Genomic DNA, 18,319 nt, shown 5'->3' on the forward strand with positions numbered 1-18,319 from the left:
ATTCTTTAGGTGTCCTCTGCTGCTCACTGAGTCATATTAGTGCAAGAGGACTGATGCAGTATTATTTAGGTGGACGGGAAGGCATTTTGACCTTAACAAATAGATGGAAATGCTTTCATTTATGGTAAGCTGGACCTTCAACATACTTTCTGTAAACAGTTTAAAAAACACACAGCCCAAATAAGAACAATAAATATATAATTGACTATTTAAAAAAAACACCACACAAATACATTTAGTGCATGAAAAATATTACCCAGTTCTGTACAAGACATGTTACTATTGCATACATGCACTGCAATGCATTACACACATTCTTTGCATGAAAGCACTGTCTTTAAAATATTTTCTACATTTTTCTGCATTTTATAGTACCTGTTACATCTCATAGCTTTTTAATAAAATAAACACCTCTCATGTTTCATGCCATGCATGTTAACTTACTTGCATCTGAGGAAGTAGACCACATCGATTATCTTTGACAGAGAGGCAGGGTAAAAATAAAGCTATTACTATTATTAGTTATAGTAGTAGACTGAATCTACAAAAACTTATGCTATAACATCTTGTGCACACTTAGTCTCAAGCGTGCTACAAGATCCCTTTGCATATTGTAAAAAAAAGTTCAGAAAACCAGAATGAAATCCACATTATGTATTTGGCTGTAGTGTTCATTGTAGTTTATATCTAAGGTTTGAGTGGAAATGCATATGTTAGTTTGAATCTCCATGGGATTGAGTCTGAGAAGGTCTGACTGGCAAGCTATGGTGGACCAAATAAGTCTTTACTGATGTTAATTGATGTCAGTTGCCCAGTCCTTGCAATTCCCATTACCCTGCACACTCTCAGTATAAACATGAAATGCTTTTTATTTATTTTTTCCAGGACTGTTCTTTTAAAGCTAATATTGTCAGAAATTGATGGAAATAATTTGGTTATCAGGGAAGAAATGGCCAAATTCCTTTCAAGTTGTTTTCAGGAGAAATGTCAGGCTGTGCTAAACTTGGCTTCTACAATGGACAATGACAATGAGGTAAGATACTCTGGTGTTGTAACTTGCTGTGATTTACTGTAAATTTGCATCATGCTGCATCAGAGAGAGAGAGAGAGAGCATCATGCTGCGAACAGGTAAATCTGATGAAGAGCTCTTTGAGCTCTTCTTTGCATCTAGATTTTGCTACTCAAATCAGTGGCGTTCATACTGTGTGAATAATGAGTAGAACAGAAGCCTTTTAATGTTTTAAAAGTAAATGAAACATCAGTTGGTATCTGCAGAGGTTCATCCTCTGTTGAAATGAATAGGAATCTTGATGGGGTAAAAACATGAATGAGACCCCTTCCCTATGTGACATGATTGTATTGGGATGATTGAATTGGTGTATCAGATGTCCAAAAGTATGGAGATACTGTATTTAGGAGACTGTGCTACCAGGATGTTTGGATATAATGTTCTTCTAACCACTTATACGTATTGCCCTATTTTGTAATATTTTGCTTTTGTAGTATATTTCATCTGAAAGAGCCAACAGTGTCATAAAATTTTCCTATTTCAAGCAACTAATAAGAAATTGCTGTGTTTGACTGCTTCCCTGTGAGATAAAATGTTTTCCTGTATGTTACAGAAAGATGCCAAGGACTATGGTTAGTTTTCGGTTGATTTTTTAAAAGGGTGTGCTGTAGCCTTCTTGTATAGGTATAATACAGAGACATTTTTACCTTGCTATTTGTAAAGACAAGCACTTGGGGTTTTTAAATTTTAGCCATATGTTGATTATAGTTACCCCCCCCCCAACTACCCAACATCCTTATCCCTGTGTGCACGGTGATCAGTCAACATCTTTAAATAAGATGGTGGGCCTTGTATAGAGAAGTGTAGTTGATGATTGGGGACCAGAGTTCCATAAAGGTGTCTTTTGTTATTTCCCCTCTGCATCCCATCATGGGAGGTTACTTTTTCTGTTAAGGCAGTCCACCGGAGTCTGTCTAACCACCTCCTAATTCATAGACCCCCTGCTGATTTCCATGCCCTCAAGATCACTGAGGATCACCTGACATTATAAAAATTAATTACCTATTTGATAAATCGGTATTGACTACATCAAAGTTCATCAGAATTAATAAAATTTCTGGTTTAGATACTGTTCTAATTGTGGCAGCTTAACCAATTTTTACAACTCAGCTGGTTCATAGATAGAATTGTCAGTTACAAGAGCAATTCCTGTATTATTTAGGGAAAGCATGACATTCTTTGGGTAACATAGAGTTATATCAGTGCAGCCACTGACTATTGCATTTCCTTCAGAGGTTTTACTTGTTGTTGTGTGCCTTCATGTCATTTCTGACTTATGGTGAGCTGATGATGAACCTATCACATACTTTCTTGGCAAGATTTGTTCACAAGATTTGCTTTAACTAGTCTTCCCAACATATTCATGTTCAGTTTTGTCCTTTCTTTCCATTTCTCCTTAGTATAATTAAAGACAATATTATAGTTATTTGGTTCTTTGGGTTATCTGAAGCAAAGTAAAGCATAATATTAATAGTACATTACTTAAGTTTGTGTATTTTTGATATTTTAAATCTGCCGTAAGCTTTCTTTAAAGCTTTCTTTAAAAAGTTGCACGTTTCTCTTCTTGATTCTGTATTTCTGATTCTGACTTGGATAAGATTTTTATAGTTCATTGTGTTAGAAGAACTCAGCTTCAAAGAATGGTATAATGAGCTCTGTGTGTACTTCTGTTATTTTGAGATCTGTTAAAGGTGTGTTCCAGTGTGTATGAATGTGTAAGTGGTGTCATCTCCATCGTGGCACCTCAGTTATCAAATGTCCTCCACTTCAAGTCCTGATTAACACTACATAGTTTTCATTCTGATGCCAAGTTAAAATTTGACATTTTATTAAAGCTTTTGGACCTTAATGGTTTCAATTTTTATATATACAGAAGTTTAGATTGTTACAGTGTTTGAAGTATTCAATTTTTAAATTCAAATATTTAATGTGAGTTTATTTAAATTATTTGAAATTTGAAATTGCTTGACCTGATTTTACTGGAATGTAAATATTTAAATGAATGAGTAAATAAGTAGAGTAATGGTACATTTTTGCTGTTGTGGAGTAAAGTGTAGGTATGTCAGTGAAGCTTGCCCCTCGCCAGAGCTATCTTTCTATGCTTGAGATTTCAAGAGGTATTGGCCCTATCTTTGTAACCAATTGACATTTGCTAGCAAAGTGCTTGACATCTTGCTTTCAAAAATGTGAAAGCTGATACTCTTATGAAAATGAATTCTGTGCCTAGTATCACATTTACACAGCCTTAGGCATGATTACTAATGGGCCTGAATTAGGATTGCTAGAAAATTAGAAACATTGATGTGTCTGTAGATATTTTGTAATTAACTTGTATCCTCTTTTTTATAGGAAGCACTGGTCACAGTTGGGCTCCTTGATGTTCTTTGTGAAGTTACATCAAACACTGGACAACTGGAATGCTTGCAGGCTTGCCCTGATTTGCTTGAGGCTGTTGTCAGTAAGTACAAAATCCATACTTTTGAAAAAGGTAATGATAGTTTAATGATAGTATGGCCTTTTGCTTTGTTTCAAAGTATGTTTTATTGTGACTGAATAGTGACAAATACAAAATAGAAAATAGTTTACATTTTTTAGCATTTATATTTTGTTTCTGCTATATTGGCTTATTTACCTGCCTAAGGCCCGTTACAGACCGCCCAAAAGGGGCGGTCTCAGGCCGCTGCTGGTTGCAGCGTAGAGGAGCCGCTGCAGCCAAACCGCGCGACTCCTCCATGCTGCAAAAAAGGAGAGCGAAAATCGCGCTCCTTCCAGCAACCCGGAAGAGACGTCGCAAGTGCCAAAGCGCGCACTCGCGATGTCTCTTCTGGGTTGGGACGTGCGGACGCAGAGCGTCCGCTACGTCAAGATGGCGTTGCCCGTCTGTATAGGGCGCCACCATCTTGACGTATTGGTTACGTGCGAGGGGCAAGGCGCATCCGGAAGCGCCGCCCCTCGCGCGTAATCGCGGCGCAAGGACGGCGCCTCTTAGGCCCGTCTGTAATGCGCCTAAGAAATTATTTGAAGTGACTGTGATTTTCTGCAGTCCCTTATATTTTCTCTTCCAGTGCTATCAGTAATGGGGGATTTGCTGGTTCTCTGCAAGTAAGAAAGCTTTGCAGTTGTGTTTCTAGAATAGGAAGATCTATGCATGTACAGGTGTACACACACACTTTCCTGCCACGTCTGTGTTCTACCAGAAGTACTTGTACAGGCACTATGGGTAGGATCCTACATCAAATAGCCACAATATAATACTCTATCCACATATTTCCATGTTCCTCACTTGCCCTGGCTGCTTTCAAGTCCTGGAAGGGGCAACTGCTGCTATTGGGGAGAGGAGGGGCAAGCATTTCAGATTATGATGAAGCACCTGGTCTCAGCTGAGAAGAAGAAAGAAATGAGGCCATGTTTACAGATGGAGGGTGCTGTCCTTTCCTTTTCCCTCAAAGTCCAAATGAGCTGTATCTTCCATCATCTGAATTGCATCCCTTCTCTATCAGTAATTAACAGCAGCAGGAGTTTAACAACTGCCAGGGCCAGAGTTTTTAAATGGGGTACAAAAAACTCAAAATTAGCTCACTACTAATTCTTAACTACATTCAACTCCATTCTTAACTATATTTACCTGAAATCAACTTCTGTTGTAAGGAGGTTGCAAACTTTGAGTGTTAAGGAACTTGTTGTGAGCTACTCAGTTCCAGAATTTAAATTCCTTGGATAATGTTGCTTTTGATTTTCTTTTATAATAGCACTGCTGTTTTGTTTTGAATGTACTCCATTTGTATTTAATTTCTGAAATTAAGCCCACAATTTAACAGAATTCAGAGTGTAGGAAAATAAAACCTATTAGACTATGTAGGTCTGTGAGGCTCCACTATCAGAATATGGCCTTTTCCCCAAAACATTACAAGAACATTATTCTTAGTCTTTAGCTATCATGGAATATAAAACTTTTTTTCCAAACTAGCTATTGAGTAGAATTCATAGGCTTGCTATTACTGAAGCCCTACATAGCCTGGGTACTACATATTTCTGGATGAATCTAAACAGCTTGGTGAACATTGCTTTGTGCTAAACAATAAATGGAAATTATTAATTTGTAGTAATATTAAAAATTAGATTCCTCCATTTTGCCCGTCTGTTTCCCCCTCATTGTTTTGGAGCAATTGTTGTTAACTGCCATCAAGGTGACCTCAGTTTATGGTGAACCTATGAATTGGAGATCTCCAAACATCAACTGGCCTGCTTAGATTTTGCAGGTTGAGGGCTACTACTTCTTTGATTGAGATTAACCATCTGTTATACAATTTTCCTCTTTTCTTACTGTCTTAGATGTTATTGTCTTTTGTAGTGTAGTGTTTCATGGAAACATCATGAAAAGATATGACAAGTATGACAGTCTCAGTTTAGTCCTCTTGGCGTCTTGGGAGAGTTTAGGTTTGATTTTCTCGAGGATGCATTTACTTGTCTTTTTAGCAGTCCATGGTATTTGTAGAACTTTTCTCTAGTGCCACATTTCAAATGATCTGATTTTCTTCCTGTCGGTTTTCCTCTTTCCTGTCAAGCTTTCACAACCAAACACAAAAATTGAAAATGCAATGGCATGTACAAGCCTAACTTTAGTGTTCTCTGATTCACTCTATTAGCAAAACCAAATTGAAACTGTTGGGTGGCATGCATGAGAATACTGGCCATGTACTGCAAGCTAGGATTCTCAAGAATTCTGATTTTATCACTTTATCTAAAGACAACCACTGTATTTTCAGAACTGTTTTAACATGTAGGTTATAACCTATATAGATGTGAACTGACAACCAATATTTTGTTTAATGCATTGGGATGGGGACTTTCTGTAATGATGCATAGGATGCACTCTTAGATCTCAAACACACAACATCATTCAGCTCACTTGAAGAAGACCACATGCCATCCTGAGTTGCAGATGTCACCTCTTTGAGGCCAGTAGTCTCATTACCAATCTCTACTTCTGCAAAGTAGATTACCCCACCACCACCAAATACAAAATGAAATTTACATGCAAAATCAAAGTGATTGAACATTTTTTCAATAAAACATTTTTTCAATATTTTAAAGCTATTTTGCGACTTACACATCTTTCTGGGAAGCAGACAACTAACATCTTCACAGCAACTCATTTGGCAAGAGAGCAGGAGCAAATCTCTCATCCAGCTATGGACTTTAAATCTCATCTAATTCGGTTGATTGGAAATTTATGCTATAAAAACAAGACTAATCAAGACAAGGTAAGGAAAGCTAAATAATGTATGGTGTGTCAAGTTCGAAGGAAGCAGTAGTACCACTTTGTTCTGCTTTGGTTAGACCTCACATCTAATACTATGTTGAGTTTTGGGGACAATATTTTTTTAAACAGATGTTGACAAGCTGGAATGTGTTCAGAGAAGGGTGACCAAGATGTTTGGAGGTGTGGAAACCTATGGAGAAGGGTTGAAGGGATAGTGTATGTTCAACCAGAGAAGAGAATACCAAGGGGAGATAAAATAGCCATTTTAAAAAATGAGAAGGACTGTCATGTGGAAGATGAAAAATGTTTGCTCTCAGTTACATAAGCCAAAGAAAGAAGTAAGCACTGCATCCAGTGTGTCTATTCCATTCATTATTTCCTATGGGGAAGAGATATCAGCTTTGAGGCTGAGTGCCAAATAATCCCATTCTAGGCAGGTAATAAGGAACATTTTAGGATGTTATGTGTATATTTATTTATTTAGACTATATTTCATTCAATAACAATCACAAAAATATCTTAGTAATTTAGGGTAAAAGTTAAAACCTGAAATGATGCCAAAAAAAGTATCTAAAAACAAAATTAAAATTGAAATGAAATAGAAACAGCAGCAGATTAAAACCAAAGCAAAACTAGTTGCGAGAAAAAAAAACCAGTTATATTAAAACAAGCAAAAACGAAGCAGTGAACATTTTAATTGGGGCACTCAAAACTGCCATAGTTCAAAGCTGTAGTGGAATAGAAATCTTACAGGGGTTGCATTTGGACAATCTTACCTCCATTTGTTAAGCTGGGATGCTCATAAGCATTTTTTCTTCCTTATGAAACTCTTTCATTCATCCCTTTATGGAATAGTTTGAGTCTCCCCTGTTCAAAATGCTTGGGATCAAAGTGTGTTGGATTTCAGATTTATTTATTTTTTAAAAAAATTGGATTTTGGAATACCCGTATTTGACTATTTGTATATAATGAAATATTTTGGAGATGGTACCCAAGTCAAAATTAATTTATGTTTCATATACACCTTATATACATAGTCTGAGGGTAATTTTATAAAATATTCTTAATAATTAGTGCATGAAACATTTGTGTACATTGAACCAGCAGAAAGCAAAGGTGTCACTGTTTCAGCCACTCATGAAAAAAGTTCCGGCCCCCCATGCGAAAAAGGAAACTCACAGATATTCAAACCCCATAGGCTTGAATGGGGATTCATACCCGCAAGCCGCTGTGGTCATGCGCCTCGGCTACGTGCCTCATTTTAACCCCCTCCATTTGCTCCTTGTGAGTAAGCAAGGGTTGCGGCTCTAAAAACCACAAAAGCAGAGGGGCAACTGTATTTCAGATTCCAGAATTCTGGGTAAGGGAGGCTCAACTTGATGGAAACCTGTAAACTATGGCCTGGTACAGACAGGCGCAAAGCAATCTTCTCCTCCATTCTGGGTAGTTGTGAGGAGTCAGCCTTAGCTTTGTAGCTGATAGCTGCAACATGTTTGTTTAAAATAATCAATCAAAATCCAAAAATTTAAAAAAAAATCAAAACCTTAGTATTCAAAAAAAACAAAATCAGCAGCTCAAAAAAGCAAAACTAAAAATCTCTGGTGGACACGGGTTTTAGTTAAAGAAGGGAGGGTGAGGAAAAAAAAATGCAACTACAATAATAAAAAATCACAGCAACAGCAATCACAAAAAACCTGAACAATCTAGTTTTAAATTGTTCTCCTCTGCTTGCAGCGCCTGGGCCTCATAACCTGTTGGGAAATGTAGTTCTTTCTTGAGGATCGTTAGAAACTCAGAAAGTAAGCAAGATTGTTTAATCTCACTAGCAAAGCTTACTCAGCAGAAAAATGATGATGATGGGCAAGCAGGAATAAAACTTTATCTAGCTCACTCCTCTCCCAGCCACGTGTCCCCAATAAAAACACACACTCACTTGGTTAAAAGTGAAAAAGAAAATAAGTTTACTTACAAAATCATGTGTATGAAGAGATACACAGGTCTAGCTTCATGTTGCAAGAAAAATGAGGTAGAAAAGGTAGTCTCCATGCATCTTAAGAAGAATGCTATCCCAGCATCTTCTCAGCTCCAGGCATAGGCATGCTGATTAGTTAGTAAGCAAGTTTAGTAATGGAGTCTCATCTCTGCTGCTTCTTCACCCCAAGAACAAAGGTAATTAGGTGTCCTCATGGTAAACAGGAAATGAGGAGGGGAAGTGAGGAGGGGTTGTTAATAGCAATAAAACTACCATTGACATGCATTCCTAGAAAAGGTCTTGGCCTAAAAGCATCATAGAGATATAGTACTAGAAAGTCTTAGCATGCGAAGTTGCTATATCCCAACAGTGTTGCTGTACATGATTTGTACATTTGTGAGTTAGGGTAAAATCAGAAAATGCAGCTCAGATTCTGTATTTCTAGAGCTCAATTAAGGTTCCATATTTGTAGAGTAGCTATGAGGACTTTCTGATGCCCTTATGCTTCCCCATACCTTTCATTACGGAAGTCACCTAAATAATATGGTCAGCTCTTTAATATGTTTACTTATTTTGATGTTAGAACAAACAGCAACTATACTGCAAAGGTAATATGTAAAAGATAATATGTAATTTTGTTGGAAGCTGGTAGTATAAGATTATTTGAAATAATTATATAATAAGTATAAGGAATAAATATTTAATACTGTTAAGCCATTTCCAAATTTACTTATGCTACATTATCACAAATTGAGCAAATTTCTCATACTTATATTGACTTGCAGGTGGTATAATTTTTTAAATCTGCCCCTTCCTCCCCTCCCCCCCCCCCCCCCACTTACTAGGCTCTAGGTATCTAGAAAAAGAAAACACACCATGAAACCTTGACAACTGTCTTAAGAGAGCGATATATAATCTCCTGATAGCGTGCTTCGTGTAGAATCTTGTTTAGAAGAGCCTGAGGCGTCAGTTGTCTCTGCATTGCAGTGCTTTGTGCTGCAATGCATCCTGGCCTTGGTTATTGTAGATTCTTGTAATAAATGTATGGCTTTCATAAATGCATAAATCACAGAAGCAAGTTATAGGTTTATACAAATTTAGTCATGTTAAGTTTAATGAGCCTGGTCAATATGCATATTTTACTCCAGTGAGATCTGTTCATTTGAACTCTGTTATGGGGACAGCTTGGAGAAGAAATGTACCAGATGTTAGAGGAGCAAGTGACTGCACTTATTAAGGAAAGAAAAGTAAGCATCAAACAGAGAACTTAAATGGCTAAATTTATGAAGAGAGTTTCAGGTGAATATTATAGAAATGTGTGTTTGCAGTTTTTCACTTGGTATATTATTTAACTTTTCTATTTTGCCCTTGCACTTCAAGCAGATGTTGATAACATAAAGTGTGAAGAAGACCTGGACTGGGATAAAGACTGTAATGTCCTGAGTCTGAAAAGTTTAGGGGATACATTTAAGTTGTCTGAAAATCCCCTGTAATGTGGAGTGCTTTGTGAATATTGTTTCCTTCCAAATTCTGTCCTCTCCCAGCATCATGCACATCATGCACTTCTTATTACTGTTAGCTTTGTATTTAAGAACAGTGGTCTGTCATGGGAGGAAAGTATAAACATTTCAAGCCATGTAGGGAATAAACAGTAGTGTTATATTAATTTCAGATGTCTAGAATGTGGTTTTTCTTCTTTCCATATAGTATAGATGACATAATTGAGGATGTATGTTACTCAGATTTAAAAAAAAATCTTCATATTTTTTTTTAAAATGGGGAAAATAGCAATATGACTTTATCAAAGGACAAGATGTTAGCAATTGTAACTTATTAGTTTGTGGATTTCCTAGTACACAAAAATATGAAGATTTAACCAAATATCAAGATACCCCATATATTTTAAATTTATCATTTTTTTCCTACTCTATACCATGGTAAATAGCATGCAGTTCATCTCTTCCTCCCCTCATGAACCTCTTCAAACATATTGGGTTACAATTCTGCCATTCAAACTGTAACACACACATGAACATGCACACATCTAATTAAACAGGTGCTCAGATTTGCTCTGTATTTCATATTCAATAAACATAGATGGCTAGGAAAGCCATGCTTGAGTTAGGAATGTGCATTTCATTTTTTGTCCCATGCAGTATTCATGTTGAGTTTCTTTTAGTTTATGCTTGAAAATTCAGCTATATTTTGCAATTACTGCTAAAGACAGTTTTCATTATTTTTTACTTTGATTAGACCAGAATATTAGTATTTATAATGGAGATAAATTTCAGAGCATCATGTTGTCTTATCATTTAAATTTGCTATTACTGTTTACATGCAAAATGTATATAGATCACTGTTTATAGATGATAACATTTTACCTACAAGTATTTGAAGTCTCTCTGCCTTTCCCCCATGTTATAGAAACACACAAGTTATTGAAGTAATTGAAACGAAAATGTAGCCCATCCATTTTCATTTTTTCTGTAGGAAAGGTTACAGTTTAGCTGTCAGATGAGAGATATTTTCAGCAATGACACTGCATATGGTTTTCTGTGGATCACTTGTGGAAACTGTAATCATAATTGCAATAGGATGTAGGGTGTGGACATTCTGGGAAGCTGCCACTACTTGGGTGGTTGTGGTGTTCAGATCTCTGCTTCATTCTGCAAAGGAACCTTGGGAATTGCAGTCTCAGCATGTGATGGAGTTCTGTCTTTGACATAAGTAATCAGTATAAACAGTATGACCTACTATTATATATATATTCCTTATGAAGACTTCAATTTCTGCCATCTCAATTCTATTTTAAGCCATTTAAAAGTTCTAAATTATTAATAACGAAAGGTCACCTGAATCTGGCTCATGCTAATCAAGAGTAAAGTATGCAAAGGGATCTGGTAACACGATTGAGACTAACTGAGTGAAAGACGTTGAAGCATAATATCCTTTTGCATGCTGATATTCCAGACTAATATGACTGTGTCTTAAAAGTGTGGATATTATCTTTAAAGATGAATATAGACCAATTCCTTTAATCATTTTAATAATTATGATTGAGCTTTTCTATGTAGTATCTTTTCTTGATCTCAATACAAGAAATATTATGTATGAAGTTGGTCTTAGTAACAGTCCCAATCAGGTTAAGCATCATATAACCCTGCCTAGTGGTAGTTTATAATCTCTAAGAAACAATTCCAACTATGTTAAGAGTCAGTTTCTGGCTATTAGATATTATAGTATTCTGAAACTTATGGACTCAGAATTAGCAGAATGAGTTACTTAGGAGTGTGGGTATGTATGTCTTACAGTTTAGAAAGATTTCAAGGATCAAAGTGTAAAGTTTTGTTCCCTTTGGTTTAGCAGGTGATCTAAAGTGTTTGGATTTACCAGGTTAGGAACCTGGTCTTCTTCTCTTGTTTGATGAAGAAAACTATTATCTTTTGCCTACTGCATTTCAGGCTCCTTTCTCTAGCAACTAACATGAATGTCATAAGACAGGGTCTTACACCCTGTGTTTAGATTTTAGTTAGGCCATTTGCCAGCCCAGGCTTTGGCAACAGCTTCAGGAGGAATGCACTATCTCCACCCTAGATTTCTGAAACTCTTGAGCTGTGGTAATGCTTGTTTTATGTATCTCAATATGATGTGCAGCAGTCCTCTTTGAAAATTTAGTACCGGTTTTGGAGAGGTTATTTTTTTAATCAAGGTCATCTCTCTCTCTCTCTCTCTCTCTCTCTCTCTCTTTCTCTTTCTCTTACTCTCTCTCAGAAAGAGAAACTAATGCATGAAAGTTTCCCTCCTGCATCCCACATCCATAGTCTCAAGGCTGGTCAAGCTTCACCTGAGTGACCAGGCAAAGACCATTCTTTTACAGTACTGATATTTCTATCATCTTAGTCCTAAGCCATATAGTAGATGGAATGCTGGAATTAGAACATGGAGAACTTCCTCAGTGGAACCTAGGGTCTGAACAGACAAGCCAAAATAAAACTGTTTTGGGTCACTTTGGAGGTATGCTGTTTAAGTGACACACACATCTTAAGAGGCTAGAAGCTGCGCCGAAGCTGTGCTCTAGTCCTTAGGAGTGGAGCATGGCTTTGGTGAGGTTTCTGACCTCTTAGGATGCATGCATCATTTAAACAGCATACCTCCAAAGTGACACAACGCAGCCTTATTTTGGCCTGTCAGTTCGGGCCCCTACTGACTATGTTAGACCTGTCAGCATCTCTTAATCTAATTTAACTTACATATTTTTTTCATGAAGATGAAAATATGTGTGTGTGATGGGGCAAGGCTAACAATGTATCTGAACCTTCATAGGAGAAGGGTAAACTGTTTAAAGATGCAATTTTAAGTGACAGTGAAATAATGAAGGAAAGATGATGACAATACATTAGACCAAATGGCTGTTAGAGTGAGGAAGCAGTAAATAATGAAGAAAGAGTCCAAAATATATTTAGTATCTGTTCTGACCAAATTAAACTGTGTATGTAAATGTCACAAAATGTGGGTATACACAACATACAAAATCTATGTTGCCATTCCTTTACAAGCATAGAAGAAAATTGAGGGCCTCCAATATTGAACTTATAAAATGGGATCATTTATATCAGAGGTAGGCAACTCCTGCAGTGTTTTAATCATTTTTTTATTCAGGCAAGTGAAAGGAACAGCTTAGAGAACTTTTTGTTTTGAGAAAAATACATAAAATATATTAAAATAGACCACACTTTTATATGTGTGTATATATATTTCTATTCAGATTTCATTAGTAACAAATAACTTTTCCTCTTATACTTGGTTAACAAGTATTTCAGCTTATCTCACCTCACTTTGTTTGGATCTTTCACCCTGATTTAGAGTAGATCCCTGTGGTTATACAAGTGAAAATAAAGCCAACATTCTATTCGGTAATTATGAAATTATAAGCCGGACAGACAATATTGTAACTTTTAAGATTCACATTTATAGTTATTAACAACAGAATGCGATCTCCAAAACCATATATTTTCAGCCTAGGGGTTTCTGAGGTGCTGGAGATCAGGGTGCTGGAAAATGATATCTGCAGCACTCTCTCCCAGACATGGGGTGCATTGAGAAAAGATAGCAGGAGAGACCCTTCACGATCCTGCTGCAGTTGCTTCTCCATGTTGTCCATGACCGAGAGGGAGTGCTGCAGACATCTTTTCCCAGCCCTCCAATGTTATTTATTTATTTAAAGTATTTATATCCCATTCTTCAGCCCCAAGGGCTATCAGAGCGGCTTACAGAGCACTAATTTGATAGCTCTCTGCCCTCAGTCTTGCAGTCTAAAAGTACATGACATAAAAGTAGAAGGGAATGGCAGTGGGAAAGGGGACCAAGTCCAGCAGATACTGCTGGTTCTTCTCTCCCTCCAAGGCCAGGATGGTGGCAGTTGGAATGGAGGGAGGGTCCTCCATCTGCTTTTAGGTCTAGGCATGGTGGAGCTGTGCCTGCCTCTTCTTCTCTCCCTTCAAGACCAGGATGGTAGCAATTAAGATGAAGGGAGGGTCTTAATCTGCAGCATCTTGAAAACCCTCTGTCTGGGATATATCTTGGCTGAAAAGGTAGGTTTTTTTTTGGGGGGGGTAGCATTGTCAGATGTAGCTATGATGTCATCACGGTTATTTCTGATGATGCAGAATCTTGGCCACAAATTATTGACATGGAAATATAAACTGCTTTTCTATATCATGTGGCATACGCTTGTACGACACTGGTAAAATGGTGTCAATAAGTAGTCATTTTATCAGATAGGCACATAAATCAAATGCCCAAGGGCACATGCAAAAGACCCATGATGCAGAAAACCTGGTCTGATCAGTGCTCAGATTTGAGACTAACAGGGAACTTTATGTACTCTGAACAGAAGAAAAGCAGAATGTATACGTAATATTTTGCAGAAGGAAAGAAAGGTTATACTAGCAGGAGGTAACCAATTTATCCCTTATGTGTTTATATTGAAATGTCATGTTTAAAGATTTCATAGTTCCAGGAGTATAATATAATCCATAGAAATCAGTAGTGGTAACGTTTTTAGTTCTGGTTTGAATTGGTGGGCATGGGACTCCCTGATGTGGCTGGGAGGGATCTTTCTTCCTTATGCCATCCATCTCCTTGGGGAAGTGTATGTCACATCAGAGCCTTTGCCATTCCAGAATACATTCTGGGGGAAAGAGCCTCTGTCCACAAGTATTTCAGCAGATTTTCAGGATGTGGTGGCTTCCAATAATAGACTTGTTTGCCACAACCTCAGTTGTATCTATTATAAGCCAAAGTGCCTATATCCTAGATTCAAATCTATAAATGGTTGAACATAAATTATTCCTTTCTTTGGATTAGATGAGAATCAGCACCTTACTTTCATGTGGGAGTCACAGCAAACATATAAACTGTATCTTCCTGACTGTATCTACAATCTATAGGCTAACCATAAAGGTACTTTAGCTTGTTAGAGGTCTACACTGGTTCAAGTGATATGCAAGACCATTTATGATCATTATCACTGACTGTCTAGATAATCCTTTATTTATAGCTGTAGAGGATTTGCTTATGCAGGATATTCATATTCCAAGGGAGAGAGAGATACCAAAACTCTTTTGAATGGTGTTGTTTTGGAAAACTCATTTAAGTGACCTGTAAAGACTATTTGTCAATAGTTGCATGCATATACATGTAGTCCAACTAGATAGAAAAATTACCACTGTCTTGTTACTTAGAAAAACTCTAATAAAAAAACAAATCTATTTTTAAAGTGACAAAGACATTGTAATGCCCATGCCCTACCAGGTGTTGTAGGCTCTATTTCAGAGGAAGTAACTGGCAAAACAAACTTTGAGTATTCCTTGCCTCAGAAAACCCTATGAAATTCATGAGGTTGCCATACGTCGACCGGCAACTTGAAGGCACATACACATACACAGTGAAATCTATTAAATTCTTTGTTGTTAAATTCAGATGCTTCTGAAGAAATCGTTATCCTTGCAGCATATTCTCAATGGCACCATTTATGGTACTTTATGAAATGTAAATGTATTTCATGCTAAAAAGATATAAAAGAGTGTAGCACTTTTGAAATTAAATGAAAGAAAGGGGCAAAACGGACGACCCTGAAGGAGTGGTGTAATGCCACCCCTGAGAGAGTCGCATTGGGGCTGTGGCAACCGCACACTTTGGCCCCAGTCGAGCCAGCTTCCAACCCAAATAGGAGCGGGAAAAGACCTTTCCTATTTGGGGCAGAAAAAAGGCGCCTTCACCATGCCCATGAATGCCATGCCCCCATGTCACCCAGAAGCCAGCCGGTGTGTAATTTCTGGTGCAGCTTCTGGACGACTCGGGGCAGCATAGAGCCGGACTTTCGGGGCCGTCTGTTTTGCCCCAAAGTTAGTTCAGAAATTTCAGGGGAGATTTCATATCATCTCTCATACCCTGCCCTGTTCTCACATGGTTCAGTCCATCTGCTCCTTTTTGGTTTGGTACGATAGCTGACTTTTCCCTGCTTAGAAGTACTCTTTAACTGTGCAAAGTCTAATAGCATTACTAGCCCATATTACTACTGGTGCAGGCAGTCCTCAGACTGTTTTGCATTTGGTCCTTTGGGGCTGATGTGAAACTTTGGCTGGAAGTTAATTCTTCTATACTAGTTTGGTGAAATAAATAAATATGAAGACTGGATACAATAGCCCTCCTCTGCCCATACAGTTTTGACTTCGCAGGAAAAATGTCCATGTGTTTATTTTCAAAGCTAGTCCCACCTATGGTAGGCCAAATTAAATCCCATTGGTTCAGTGGCTGTACTCTAGTTGGGACTAGCAATTGGATTTAACATAGCAATGCTAGCTTTATTTTTCAAAGTAAAGCTGGCATTATGAGCATAGCAGGTTATGCATAGACTCTTCAGGCATGAGAAGTGCAGATAGTCCTTAATATGTTCTTTTTCCATCATCACTGAGCTCTGCATCTGAAATTGACTTAGTTGTGATGTATACCTTCTGGAATGAAAACTGTCTGAATCAGTAATTACTATGTCAAAAAGAGAGCTTAAGCCAGGAGCTGGCATGCCTGGACATATCCAAATATTTAAAACAAATGCATACTATAATTTATCTTTTTGTTGGAGGGTGGTTTAGCCGCTGTATTGTGATGTGTTTGTAGTTATTTGTAAATTGGGGTTTAGTTGTGCATGCATTAAGACTGTTTTGGTTACAGCGTCCTTGGTACATATGAAATCAATAGTTTGCTAGGGGGGAAAAAAAGAAAAACCGTAAGGTAAACAGAGAACAGTATTTGACAGCTGAAACTGTACAAACTGGGACATATTGTGGTTAGTGCCACCCCTTTTTTCCAACTATGCTCTATCTTGTGTTTAGTAGCTGCAAGATTGGTTCTTTGGACGAGAACAAGAAAGTTAGGTGTTCACTTGCACTGATATGAGGATGCTTGTGCAAATGCAGAACTTGGGTTTCTTTAATGGTCCTAGTTGAATTTACAATATAGTTCCTTCTTCTTAAACATAATATGCCTGTGGTTTCAGCCATAGATATTGTACATACCATATCATCTTATAAATAGTTATATGAGGAAAAATGGTTTCTGGTTATATAAATATTGTCCATGCAAATAGCCATGTATTTATGTGTCTTCCGTGTGACTATAATAGTGTTAAACATACCTATTTTTTTAATTTTGCTTAAACATTTCAAACTAAAATCAGCTATTGTCATTCTTACATATATAACCTGTTAAACTCTGCTTTGTGTACTTAATGCTATATGTATTATTCCATATATAATACATGTAGTAACATTTGTATGGCCCAGTACATTGATCCAATCATGGTTTGTTGTTTTAAGCCCTATTTAAGACCATGGATGTACAGAAAAAAATCAGGTTTTAAATGAATGATTTTGGAGTTTTATTATTTTTATTGCTTTATTTTCTTTCTTTTTTTAGCTACTGTTTTTATTGCATCTGGTTTAAATAGAAAGGGATTTTAAAAAAAGATTCTGAAATAAATAACTAAAAAATAACCATAAAGCAATTTGCCTGAAAGGAGTCACCAGTCTTATTTTCATCTTTCAAGGAGAAGCAGGCAGGTTGTTCATTTACACTACAAATGTGACACTTAACTGTGGTTAATGCAATGCACCACGACTTGCAAACTCACTTCAAACCAGGAGCTTCACAACCTTTTTTTTTTTTTTTGGGGGGGGGGGGGAGCACTAATAAACATTATTCCTGAATGTTTATGTCTGGTCAAAGTACAGATATATTTGTTTACAGTTTAATTTATTTACCCACTAACAAAGAAAAATGTTTCCTTTTCTTACAGGTTTATGAATTAGATGGCATCCCGTTGATCTTGGATAATTGTAGTATTGATGGTAATAATCCTTGTATCCTTTAATAGTGTTCCAATCCTGAAAATGACATTTGGCTCTTATAATGCAATTTGGGGTGAGGATGGGTTTGTATATGCAAATACTCTAGAAGTAATGCTTTTCGTATCCTTTGAAAAAAGTATTTAAAGTAATTGAGGATGATTAATATCTTTAATTCATTGAGGAATGTTAGAAATTTCTCTGCATACTGACCTGTACTGTCAGAGTTGCCTACTGATTCCAGTATTCTGGTACACTTATTTGTTAACAATTTATTGCCAATTCTAAACTATATTTTGTACTTTCTACTGGTTGTTTTAGGAAACAACTTCAGCCAGAAAATGGTTATTGCCATTTTGATTTTCATTTCATTCAGAAAGGAATCCTTACATTTTGCATTTTGAACCAAATTTATAAAAAGAAAGTGGAGTAGGCAACTCATGGCCCTCTAGATTTTGTGAGACTGAAGCATCCGTGAAACCTTATAATTAACTCTTCTAGCTGGGGCTGGTGGGAGTTGTAGTCCAATTGCATCTTAATGCCCACAAGTATCCCCTCCCTGGCTGCAAAACCTGTGTTATTTGTTCATTTGATATTTTTCCCTGGACTG

At 37.0% G+C, this 18,319-nt stretch overlaps 1 protein-coding gene across 5 annotated transcripts in view; it reads left to right on the forward strand.

The window, feature by feature from the left end:
* Positions 1-18,319, forward strand: part of ATXN10 (ataxin 10) — an 89,304-nt gene that overhangs the window by 42,050 nt on the left and 28,935 nt on the right. For 2 of the 5 annotated variants that reach the window (XR_016281275.1, XM_089524893.1), the window contains exons 7-11: positions 886-1,033; positions 3,420-3,528; positions 6,165-6,334; positions 9,490-9,552; positions 17,661-17,724. Coding sequence is in view for 4 of the 5 variants with exons in the window: in XM_089524893.1 (XP_089381019.1) it covers positions 886-1,033; positions 3,420-3,528; positions 6,165-6,334; positions 9,490-9,552; positions 17,661-17,724 (554 nt within the window). In the remaining variant the exon portion in view is untranslated. Of the gene's footprint in view, positions 1-885; positions 1,034-3,419; positions 3,529-6,164; positions 6,335-9,453; positions 9,605-17,660; positions 17,725-18,319 lie in introns of those variants that run through there. The other 3 variants (XM_089524895.1, XM_089524894.1, XM_089524896.1) reach the window with 3 other exon arrangements.

The sequence above is a fragment of the Sceloporus occidentalis genome, unplaced genomic scaffold, assembly GCF_023333645.1.
Source record: "Sceloporus occidentalis isolate IW3139 unplaced genomic scaffold, rSceOcc1.0.p SCAF_5, whole genome shotgun sequence".
NCBI lineage: Eukaryota > Metazoa > Chordata > Lepidosauria > Squamata > Phrynosomatidae > Sceloporus > Sceloporus occidentalis.